Source organism: Podarcis liolepis (assembly GCF_965112155.1).
Source record: "Podarcis liolepis genome assembly, chromosome: 10".
Taxonomy (NCBI): Eukaryota; Metazoa; Chordata; class Lepidosauria; order Squamata; family Lacertidae; genus Podarcis; species Podarcis liolepis.
Genome location: NC_139562.1, coordinates 32,404,684 through 32,416,857, shown reverse-complemented (window position 1 = coordinate 32,416,857; position 12,174 = coordinate 32,404,684). Strand labels below are relative to the sequence as shown.

Genomic DNA, 12,174 nt, shown 5'->3' with positions numbered 1-12,174 from the left:
GGGAAACCTATCCCAAAAAGAGTGATATTTTGAGCTGTTTACGCTGCTTTTTCCATTGCATTGCCATACATCTGGATTTTCTCTGACATTTTGACTGTTTGGCAAAATTCCCCTGGCACCATTTTTACACCCGAAAACCAGGACATGTCAGGAATTTTCCTGACGTATGGCAAGACAAGAGTAGCACCACTTACCACTTTGCATTAGTTTGTAACAAAATCTGGTCAGTCACAATATGAGTGTGGGGTGTAATTTGGTACACTATTGTTGGTATTAAATAGTTGTCCAACATAGTCCGATGAGGAGTGTTGCATTGTAACCAAAATGGAAGATCCAGATGCTTTACTCGAATGTTAAGACTCGCAAAACTTAACATTTTGATGAATAAACCATCTGCCATTTTTGTTCGGATTGAGAAATAAAAGAAATGAGCCTCCTTTGGCTGCATTGGCAACACATTCCTATAATGTTCCTGTTCGGTCACAGAACTGATGCATAACCCCGAGATTCCTGCATTCCTACTTTGTGCATTGATGCCAGTGGCATAAATTAATAAGTCAAAGGTAGCATCTTTCTTTAAGTGTGGAGCCCATGCTTATCTTTCTGTAAGAACAGCTGACCCCATTCTGAGATTGAAGTGGTTGTATAGAACAGAGTACTGCCTCAAATAACCATGATTAGATCCTCATTGCTGTTTTATACTTATAATCAAATGTCTCATAACATTGCAAGATGTGATTATTTCAATCACATAATTCATTTATAATAATTACTGTTAAACTAACTAAATAAAAAAAGGTAACATGCATTTGGAGGTGCTATCATTTTCTCTCTCTGCCTTTTTAATCAGTGTGAAGATATCACAGGCTTTCTCTGGCGGTTTAATTATAGACTGGCAGCCGCTCTTCATGGCTATACTTCGTTGGGGAGCTGACAGTCTGTTAGCAGGAAGAACCTCTGATACGAATTTGAGTCAGCACGCTTCCAAGAACTGCTTTCAAGGTACTTGATAATGCATGTTCTCTCCTGTTCTGCTGTGCTGCTTTCTCCCCTAGTACCTCCTATGCTTTTCAATGTTTGCAGCTTCTGTATTTCAGGCCCTCTTATCATTTTTGCTATTTGTTTATTTTTTAAAGTATTTATGTACCGCCCTCTCATAGAATATCAGGATGGTGCACAGCAGCATAAAAACTCAACACACACGCAACAGTGCAGAACAGTGCAGAATTTGCTAGCTAAGATTCTTCACCTTCCCAGTTTGGACTTTCAGTATCATCTTTGTGTGATAAGATGCCTCTCAGTTGGCAAACATCATTTCTGCTCCAGTCTAGAGTCAGACTTTGGGAGTTACCTTTTTTTTGTTGTATCAGGTTCTCTCCCTGCCCCTGCCGCCCCAATCAGGAGAGCAAATGGGGAGTACAAAAGTCCCAGTTCATATATAACGGTTCTTTGTGCCAGTCATACTGTGCGACAGGAACTGATTTTGCAGCGCAGCCCACGTCTACTCAGTATTGGCAGCTTGGTCAGAGCATCGCCTCTCTCTCTTTGCTCTTGAATTCCATAATTTCAGCAACTTTTTTCACATCCCCAAGAATTAATGCACTTCTGGGTCAGTTCCCTTATAAGGAGAGAATACTGGAGAAATTGTGTTTTTTTATTGCCGTGTGTGAAAAGGAACATTTTCTCAGAATCACAATCTTTTGTAGGCAAAATGGGAGATAGCAGGAGGCTTGGGGGGAAACCCAAGTTTTGCAAAAGTACAAAGAAACTTTTTGGGGTGGGGAGAATGGCTCCATTCATGTCAGCAGGCTAGGGGAAACCCATGCTTTGCAAACATGCAAAGCAACTTCAGGGGAAAAACTAAAAGAGAAAAAAATTCTTCAACAACCCAGTGAAGATGGAGCGTGTTCAGTGGTCACAGGATGGTGAGTCTGTGCGCATGGAGTGGAGGAGGGGAAGGAGGGTGGTGGTAATAGAATGGAGTATCCTAGAAAAAAACTGTGGCTGGAAGGAATCCTGAATACAAACTTTTCACACTGTAACATTTTGTTTTAGGATCTACTTCTATCTGTTCATTTACAAATATGCAAGGTGGGGCGAGTCTTAAGTTGAATCTGGGTTGATTTTGCAACTCCTCATCACCACTCTAGTTTGCTTTTTGCCTACCAGCTGCAAAACTTGGAACTCTTTCTCTTACTCCTAAAATTCAAACTGTTCTCCATCCTTTGGTGTGTGCACACAGAGACCACTGATTTCAGACTCTGCCCTGAGCAATAGTTGTGACCTTTGCAGTGCCCTTGAGTAGGCATGAACCATCAAAAGCCATAAAAGAAGCTGTCTGTCTGTCTGTCTGTCTGTCTATCTATCTAATCTTCTTTTGATGCCCCACAAAAGCATTCCCCTAACACCAGGATGTGAATATGTTTGCTTTAGATTCCTCTCCAGAGATTCTCTTTTAATTTTACATCAGTATTGCTAATGGGCTCACATTGTTTCCTTTTTAATCCATCTCCCATGCTAAGAATATCTCAAAAATATAATCCCTTGTAGTATACTATAGGCCAAGACAAATGGTGTAAGAAGCCCTATTTTTTCTTTTCCTTTCTCTGAAGCTTATATCCTACCTTCCTTCAAGGAGCTCAGGGTGTTATATACATGCACAATTTATCACATTTTTCCATGTATAAGATGACCTTTTTTCTGAATTTTTTGTGATAAATTGAGGGTCGTCTTATACACGGGTTAATATGCTAAGTAAGCGAGGGCTGGTGCTGCGGCAGTAGCAGGGAAATGTTGGAGAGGAGGCTGCTTACCTGTTCTTCCCAGCTTAGGAAGAGTATTTGGTGAGTGCCAGTATGTGGTGTATTACAGCACCAGTTCCGTCAGCCAGAGTGAGGGATCACCGAAAAGCTGCTCAACAGCTCAGCGAACTTACAAAAGAAGCTCAGCAACTGTTGAGGGCTCCAAAAAATAGGGGCCGTCTTATACATGGGGTCGTGTTATACACGGAAAAATACGGTATCTTCAAAACAACCCTGTGAGGTAGATTAGGTTGAGAGACAGTAATACACTGAGGTTCCTGAGTGGATATTTGAACCTTGGTCTGCCAAATCCCAGCCTAAGGGCTCACCCACATGGAAGTTTAATGTGGATTGAAGCAATTTGTGTGTGTGTGTGTGTGTGTGTGTGTGTGTGTGTCTGATTTTTTGTGGCGGCCACACAGCATCCTCATCCTAGTGACAGCTACTACTTCTCCCCACTAAATTTGGATTTTCCCAAACCACAGATAAATCTCAATAAAGGAAGAAAACCCAGTGTAAGACCACATGCTACTTGCCCATGAACACACTGTGCATTGCGGGGGGGGGGTATTTAAATGTGTGGTGATGTTTTTCTATTGCCACACCCCTTACTTCCATAGTGTTTCCATCAACCCAAAGGGAAGGATGTGGCCTTCTCTTTTTCACCGGTTGTTACGGAAGGCACATTCAAGGCATTTTTATTTTTAAAATGTTACTGTTGCACAGAAGTGCTGTTGCACAAAACAGCTGTATTAAATAATAATAAAGCTGCTCCAGATCCTTTCCTGGTTTGAAGCAACATACACTTAAAAAAAAAAAGTTTTAACAAAATAATTTATTGTTTATTTATTTACACCATGATATGAGACGTTAAGAAAAGAGTTTGATGGTTCTTGGAAATGTGGAGAAATTATTCTGAAATGTGTGTTAAAATTCCAAAGGACAGTGGAAACTTCAAGTTCTGCCAGAAGCTGGGAGTGGGGCAGTTATGAGCTATTTTGGTACAATTCATAACTATTGTTAGTCATGCCAGAACACTGCAGGCAACCATGTTGAAATAATCATTATTTGCTGCCATTTGCTGCAAAAGACTAACATGGCTGCTTTGACTAGCTTGGTACCCTTTAGATGTTTATGATTTACCGTATTTTTGCCCTATAGGACGCACTTTTTCCCCTCCAAAAATGAAGGGGAAATGTGTGTTCGTCCTATGGGGCGAATGCAGGCTTTCGCTGAAGCCTGGAGAGCGAGAGGGGTCGGTGCGCACCGACCCCTCTCGCTCTCCAGGCTTCAGGAAGCTCTGCGCAACCCTTGGGAGACCGGCTCCGAGGGTTGCGCAGAGCAGCCTGCAGTCCCGGGCTCAGCGCACTTCTCCCCATCGCCAGCCCCACAAGCTCGGGGAACAGCGGGGAGGCGGAGCGCGCCTTCCCGCTGTTCCCCGACCTAGTTCTTCCAGCCCCGCACCTGGGGGGGAAATAATTTTTTTTCTTTATTTCCCCCCCAAAAAAACTAGGTGCGTCCTATGGGCCGCTGCATCCTATGGGGCGCAAAATACGGTAAACTCCACTTGTTTCCCCAGTGCAAAGCAAGTGTGGACTTCTGGGGTAGGGAAATAAACTACATAATTTTCTAGTTGTTTGGTTTTTACAGTGGTATTTAGATACAGCTGCTTCTGTCTTTGATATGCCATTGCTTACCTTCAATTCATCCCTTCCTTTTGCCCAAGTAAGGGCCCAGAACTTACCCTCTCATTTGTGTGTGTGTGTATATTCGCAGGACTGAATATAAAGACAGTGGTGGCATCTTCCTGTGATTTGCAGGCTTTCTGAGAGATGATCGGAGAGAAGGCAGATGAACAAACTCGGCAGCTTTTCCGCTTCACAGAGGCAACACCAAGAGTCTCCTTTCAGCCCAACATCAACCAGATTGCTGTCTCACTACCGTGCATTTCGTGATCGTGAATGGGAAGTGGTGGAACGGTCGCTTGGCCTCCTGCAGGCCAGTGGATTTTACTGGGGCCCTTTGTCTGTTCATGAGGCCCATGCTAGGTTACTGCACGAGCCGGTGGGGACCTACTTGCTGCGAGACAGCTCTCAGGGAAACTGCCTTTTCAGCCTCAGCGTCCGCATGCCGTCTGGACCCGTCAGCCTCCGGATCTCTTTCCGCAAAGGCTACTTTTGGCTGAAGGACTGGTTTTCGGACTGCGTACTGAGGTTGCTTGAACTAGTGGTGGCAGGAACCAGGACTAAACCACTCCACTGTGATGCAATGGGAGAAGCTCCTGTAGTATTTTCCGAGCCCCTCTGCAAGGAGCATAGGGCTGTGTCCACACTGCAGGAACTCTGCCAACGCGCCTTACCTGCTTCCAGCAGGACTGGGCGGGGCAGTTGTTGTACTCTACCTCTTCGCTGGCAACAGAAAGGCCAAAATGTGTGTGGCGGGCAAAAATATGCAAATATTGATGACGCCAATGCGCTAACAGAATGAGTCATTGCTTTTCCTGAATTCTTAGGGTCTGTTTCAATTTCCTTTTGTAGGCTAGAGGTAAACATTGCCTTTCATCCGCAACTTGGTATTCCAGCTGCCTGAGCCAGTCTTTCCTGATGGAACATTGAAACTTGGTTTCAGAGATCTGATGCTGAGATAGGGCGTAGAAGTTGAATGCTGATCTCTAGAACCAGAGAGGCACTGCTCTGTGTATATGGGAGATTATTGGAAAACTTAAGCTGCTACCACTTACCTGCGAGTAAGCTTCATTGAACTCAACAAAACTCACTTTGAGTTGACATGTAGAAGATAGCACTGTTATCCTTGCAACCAAGCCTTCTTCTCAGTGGGGCAGGTTCAGCAGTGTCTAGCCTTTCTCCTCCATGCATCTCCCTAAATTCTCTTTCCCACTGGGTACTGTCCTCATTGTGTCAGGGTAGGAAGAAGAAGGCTTTTATTTTAGCACTTCCCAGGAACTCCATTATTTGGCTTAAGATTAGCATTATTTTATAAGAAAAATGGGAGTCTTTAATACAATAGTCAAGATTATTGTATTTGGTATTCACACTTGTGGAAAAATGGAGGAATTTAATGAAAATTACAAAGAATCTACAGTGGTACCTCAGGTTACATACACTTCAGGTTACATATGCTTCAGGTTACAGACTCCACTAACCTAGAAATAGTACCTTGGGTTAAGAACTTTGCTTCAGGATGAGAACAGAAATCGTGCTCCAGAGGCGGCAGCAGCAGGAGGCCCCATTAGCTAAAGTGGTGCTTCAAGTTAAGAACAGTTCCAGTTTAAGAACGGACCTCCGGAACAAATTAAGTACTTAACCCGAGGTACCACTGTATATCAGATTAAAGTAAAACCAACCAACCCCCCACTACCTAAAACAAGTGGTAGCCAGTGTACAAGGGATTCAGTCGAGAATAAGAAATGAAAAAGGTGCATATTCAGAGTAAAAGGGTAAGTAGAGGTTTTCACTTGCTCAGACTATAATCCTAGACCTTCTTACCTGGGGACAAGCCCCACGGAACTCAGATTGAACATCCAAATGGACATACTATATAGGACCGCAGTATAATAATATTTTAGTAATTGTCTTAATCTGCAGTAATTAAAAAGGTGCCTGAAAAGCATTTAATTGTATTTATTTATTTAGTGAGTCTTGTAAAAAAGTGTGCTGCTGTCATTCAGTGGGGGAGAAATGGGGAAAACTCTTCTTTAAAAGTATTCATCCTCCTTTTTGTACAGCGGTGTTTTCATAAAAGTGAACTCAGTTACTGTAATGTATTGACTTCTGCAGTTTTGTTATATGTAGACTGTTTGCAGCATCTGGATATCTAAGTGTGTTAGTGGTGAGTCTGGATTTTGGAATCTATACCATGGTTTTTTTGCTCATGATTTATGCAGCTTGATTAAAATTAACACAGTTGTTTGGGGCATTTTCATGGCTCCTGCTACAAACAAAGGAGTACAGCAGGAGGCTTGGAGAAGCATATTGAGAAGAGCCATCTGAGCAGCATCTTCAAAATTCAGGGCAACACTGGGACTAGCCAAGGATGGAATTTCTTACTTAGGTGGACTGCATAGAACGATGGGTGTAAGAGCACCAGAGGCCTGCTATCCCACCACCCTGTTCTCAGTGGCCAAACAGATGCCTACATGATCCACAGTTCCCTTCAAATCTCTGGGGATGTTCTAGACTTAGTCATACAGTACTTAGAATAGGCCCATTGGGATCAATGGGATTAAAGTTAGTCATGACCTGCTTAAGTGTCGTTGATATCAGTAGGTCTACTTTAAGTATGGCTAATTCTAAAACCAACTTTTGTCACCCATACACTTACCTGGACGCAAACCTCACTGAACTCAGTTGGAGTTGCATCCGAGTAAACATGCATAGGACTTCACTGTTGTACCATTCAAATCAAGGACAGATACCAACCGGAAGAAGTGTATCCTTTTAGAATGCTGATTGAAAGATGACCATCTTTAGCAGGAGCCAAAAAAGCAATGGAGAAGGCAACTGTCTGATATGCAGTGGGAAGGAGTTCCAAAGGGCACATTATGCGGAACAGGCCTCCAGATCAGATGGTATCTGCAGAACTCAGTGGTTGGTTGGGGATGAGACAATCTTTTAGGTATCCTGGTCTCAAACTGAATAAGGCTTTTTACACCAGCACCTTGAACCTAGGCCTAATCAACGACTGAATTTTTAGATCCTTTACTGCAGCAATGGGGAACCTGAAGCCCACCAAATATGGTTGGTTTACAACTCCCATCATCCCAGGCTGGCTGGGGCTAATGGGATTTAGAGTCCAACAAAAACTAGAAGGCCACAGATTCCACAGCCAATGAATGCCTTCCCACCAGATGTCAAATAAACAACTACAGTATCTGACTTTTAGAAGACATCTGAAGGCAGCCCTGTTTAGTGAAGTTTTTAATGGTTGATGTTTTATAATGTTTTTAAAACGCTGTTAGGAAGCGTCCAGAGTGGCTGGAGAAGTGTGTAGGCTTGTTATAACTTCACTCTTATGTATCCTGGCAGCTAATTTACAAAGAGAAATAGAAAACTGTTATGCAGTGCCCCCTTGTGAGTGCATATGCCACACAGTCTTATCCATGGAGTGTCTTACATCTGTCTTCTGCCTCTGTTACATTTGAATGGAAACTTCTCCTCCTGATGGCTTTAATTACAATTTATTAGCAACAGCAAACTTTTGATACAGATCAGGGTAGGAAATAATAGCTGAAAAAGGAGGGCATTGAGTTGTGAGGATATTGCGGGTGTATCTTTATTTCTAGCAGTTCATTGTGTTAAGCGAATGTGACAACTTGAGCTTCGGTTCTTGGAGCATACTGAATTTGATTTTAAGGTGCCATCGCTGTAATCTGATGTTGAAAGATCTTGACAGGCTGCAATAAATAGTTGCCTCTGCAAAATGACATCAGCTGCCTTTGCATTTAATTGGAAAAGAGACATTCTTAGTGGCTGCATGTTTACCCGAGCATGAGCATCATCCAGAGCTAGTAGTCATTGGCTGTGATATCATTTGGTGGACAGGGTTTAGCAAGCGGAGATTGTCTTGTGGCAGGCCACCCTAATCCCTGTGCGGTGCGAGATTCTAGGGGTTTCGGGCGCTTACCCAGGATTTGACTTCCCTGGAAGGAGAGACCGTGGTGTCTTTATGAAATATTGTTTTATTTACACCTATATACAACCTGAGCCTATAGTGGAGGAGCCACAGCATTAACACCCAGAAAGTCTTGCTTCTCCCATTGTCACAGCCTTGGATCCAAGCAGATATCCAGCAGGGCTCTCCCTCTCAGGCATCTGCCTGCAGCCTGCTTGTAGCCCAGTTCAAACATACAGGTGACTCCCCACTTACACAGGGGTTACGTTCCAGCCTCCCCTTGCAGAAGTGAAATTGTGTAAAGTGGGGAGCATCCTCTAAACACCTTTTAATTGCCCTCTTTTCCCATAGAATGTGCTCGTTACTTTAATGGATTGTCCTAGTCAATTTCTCTGCCTCGTTTCATTTGCCAGCCCTGGTCCTGCAAAATAGGAGATAGCTGAACTGTAATCTGATTTTATAGTTTTAACTCATTTTTTTAGTTTCGTTGTATTAAGTCTCCTGCATACTGTTTAGAGACAACCATGGTAAGTGGTAAACAAACTGTTAAAGTAATTTTTAAAATGCACAGAGGCCCCAAAGCAGAAAGCACTGAATACAGCAGAAAGGGCGGAACAAGGAACAAACGACCAGTAACGTATTGTTTTCCTCCTAAAGCCACCCTCCCCACCCCAAGAAAAGGGAAGAGACAGAAAGACATTTCTGAGTAAGAGTACCTCTTAGCTCAGCCTATACCTCTTTTTACATGCTGCCATGGCCTCCAGTCTATATACTGTTATCATACTTCTCTGGACTCTTCAAGATGGTGGTAAGAATATGTCTCTCCCCCCCCCCCTTTTCTGTCTAATCTCTCATTTGTTCCGTCTGGGAAAGCCTTTTCACTAGTCTCTTAAAGCAGTAGTATTTTCAACCATTTGTGCTGTATATGATCACTTCTCCCTTTTTCTATCCTTCTCTCTCCTGTTCTCCATCCACTTCACACCCGTATCTTTTAAACAAGAAAAATAAGAATGAAGCTGGTGCCATTGGGGTGATCTGTCTTAGATTAGATAGAGTGTGGCTTGTCTGTGGGTCCAAATTAGTGGGTGTAAAATTGAATAATAGTTTGTTTTGATTCTCCTTCTCCCCATTAACTGATAAATGCAAGCTTGCCCTGAGTGTTCTGAGTTGAAAGTGGGAAGGGGAAATATTAACATTTGTAAATAATGAAATAGTAAAACCCACCGACTGATGGTCAGTGCCTTAAGACAAGCAGTCTTTTAACACTTTCCAGAACTGACAAAGCAATCAAGCATTAATGGGTGTAGTGTGTGAACGTGTTACGTGAATATAGTGGTGAGTAGGGTTGCAGAAAGTATTCCAGCACTTTCCCCCCCTCCCCCTCTCATCAAACTTGATGGGACTTTAGCTAACAATCAGTGATATTCCATGTATATATTGCTTATGTGCTCCAGATGTTTCACATACATTATCAGTTTTAGTAATTCTTATAGCGTAGGGGTGGGAAAACTTTTTTTTAAGTCCTGAGGGCCAGAGAGAGAACACTAAAGGGTTGCATTTGGCTCCTGGGCCTTAGGTTTGCCATAACTATTGTCTCTGGGCCAGAAGAGTTGATTGTTACCACACGGTCAGTAACAAGCAGTTTTCAATGAAAAAAACACATCTTAATTATGTTTAAAATAGCCAGAAATATGTAATATCCAGTTTGGGGCAATAGGGTTCACACTTTTAACCCGAATTGCGCTTGGGGGATCAATACATTGAAAGTGTATTAAAATAACTTTGGCCAGAGAATGTACAAAAATCAGTCAAGATATGCACGTTCCCCAAAACATGTTGGGGCTATGCATAAGGACTAGATAATGTACAAAATTCAGTCAATATTTGCACATTTCCCAAAGCCCGTTGGAGCATTTATATATTGATTGGGAAACAGGAACAATTTCCTCTTCATGGATGATGTGCACATTCTCTATGAGGCCTGGTGAATGTGCACAATGGCTGGTTGTTATACGCATTAACCAGTAATCTAGCATTCCCCATAAACACACACACACACACACACACACACACTACAAGGTTGACTATGCGTTTGGGCTCATGGGGAGATCTTGCTTTTAAGAGGGAGTGGGGATCCTATGGGCAGGCTCTTGGATTCCTGTTGGGTCCTGCTTATGGGGTCATCAACAGAAATTAATAAGCAAGCCATACACAGCTATTTAATGTGTTTACACTGGTGAGATATCTTCCAAAAAAATAAATAAAAATAAATCAAAATCACAAAGGTTCATGTGAACCTCATCACCATACAGCCTCACAGAGCAGTAGCAAACACAGACATTGAGCACCCATCCACTACTTTCAGCTTTCTGGAGCATGTTTCCTGCTTGGCAGGGGGTTGGACTCGATGGCCCTTGTGGTCTCTTCCAACTCTATGATTCTATGATTCTATGAGACGAAAATAGACAATATGCTTTACGAAAGAGCCAGTTTTGAAACACACTCGCCCTGCTCCCATTATGTCTTTGTCATTAAACTGTAATGCAGAATTGCTGCAAACTGAGTAAACTGGCCACTTCCTCCCATCGCTTTCCACATACCAGAATTTCACATGAACAGTAGTAAGTGGGGGTGGGGGAAGAAGAGGAAGTCAGCGGCAGCAAAGATGATAAATTCCCACAGCATTCTGCTAATGGACTCTGCGTATCATTTGAAACTTGCTATTTCCAGTCCAGACAGCAGTTTTTAGAGTCAGCACAATCCTCTTTCTGTACTCCAGCACTTCGCTGGGCATCTTCCAAGTTGGGAATACCCAGAATTGCATTGGTGATATCTGAATTAATGGAACAGAGACAGCTGGCTCCCAGTTTGCCCTTGTGTGTAGCTTCTACATATGGCAGTAAGGCATGGGGGGGGCAGATCTTCAGCTCCTTGTCTAAAACTTTGTGTAGAATATTTAATGTCAGCATTCAGATATTTAATTAGAGGTAAACATTTCTACAGATATAGGCTTTGGTTCATGCTTACCAGTCTACACACTGTGGGGGAGAGTGAGTGTGCTCTGCTGAATGTAAAGCTAGGTGCACTGTGAACTGTCTTAGTCAAAAAGGCAACTAGATTGTGGACTTGAGGTTAAGTCCACTATCTTGTGGTGTTGATCAATGGTAGATGCACACCTGGAGTATTGTGTCCAGTGCAGGAAGCCACAATTTAAGAATGTTGAAAAGTTGGAACATGTGCAGAGGAGGGCAACCAAGATGACCAAGGGCCTGGAAACCAAGTCTGTTGAGGAATGGTTGAGGGAAATGGGTATGTTTAGCCTAGAAAAAAGGAGACTGAGATATGACAGCCATCTTCCAATATCTAAAGGGCTGTCACATGGAGGACAGAGCAAGCTTGTTTTCTCCTGCTCCAGAGGCTGGGACCCAAACCAATGGCTTCAAGTTACAGGAAATTAGATTCCGACTAAATATACAGAAGAGCTTTCTGACCATATGAGCTGTTCGGCAGTGGAATAGACTCCCTTGGAAAATGGTGGACTCTCCTTCCTTGGAGGTTTTTAAGCAGAGGTTGGATGGCCACCTGTCATGTATGATCTAGTTGAGATTCCTGCATTGCAGGGGGCTGGACTAGAATGACCTTTCCAGCTCTATGATTCTATGATCTAGCAGCAGATTCCTGAGTCATTTGCAGTAGATTGGCCAGAATTTCTGACTTCCAATAGTTTAACAAGAGCAACAGC

General features: G+C 43.0%; 2 protein-coding genes and 1 long non-coding RNA gene across 7 annotated transcripts in view; 2 read left to right on the top strand and 1 right to left on the bottom strand.

Moving 5' to 3' along the window:
* Positions 1 to 8,244, top strand: part of LOC310687526 (suppressor of cytokine signaling 1-like) — a 12,818-nt gene extending 4,574 nt beyond the window's left edge. For 2 of the 3 annotated variants that reach the window (XM_083462687.1, XM_083462686.1), the window contains 2 exons: positions 892 to 1,002; positions 4,578 to 8,244. In XM_083462687.1, coding sequence (XP_083318813.1) covers positions 4,653 to 5,288 — 636 coding nt within the window. In that variant the 5' untranslated portion in view covers positions 892 to 1,002; positions 4,578 to 4,652 and the 3' untranslated portion in view covers positions 5,289 to 8,244. Of the gene's footprint in view, positions 1 to 850; positions 1,003 to 4,577 lie in introns of all 3 variants that reach the window. The other variant, XM_083462685.1, reaches the window with a different exon arrangement.
* LOC310687536 overlaps positions 7,983 to 12,174 on the bottom strand; it is a 15,506-nt gene continuing 11,314 nt past the window's right edge. Inside the window, exons 3-5 of one of the 2 annotated variants that reach the window (XR_014516457.1) lie at positions 10,890 to 11,373; positions 9,149 to 10,815; positions 7,983 to 8,460 (exon numbers count right to left, since the gene is read on the bottom strand). This is a non-coding gene — a long non-coding RNA (uncharacterized lncRNA). Of the gene's footprint in view, positions 8,461 to 9,148; positions 10,816 to 10,889; positions 11,374 to 12,174 lie in introns of those variants that run through there. The other variant, XR_014516458.1, reaches the window with a different exon arrangement.
* NFAM1 (NFAT activating protein with ITAM motif 1) overlaps positions 9,108 to 12,174 on the top strand; it is a 15,037-nt gene continuing 11,970 nt past the window's right edge. The window contains exon 1 of one of the 2 annotated variants that reach the window (XM_083462671.1): positions 9,108 to 9,240. In XM_083462671.1, the coding sequence (XP_083318797.1) occupies positions 9,186 to 9,240 (55 nt within the window). In that variant the 5' untranslated portion in view covers positions 9,108 to 9,185. The remainder of the gene's footprint in view (positions 9,241 to 12,174) is intronic. The other variant, XM_083462670.1, reaches the window with a different exon arrangement.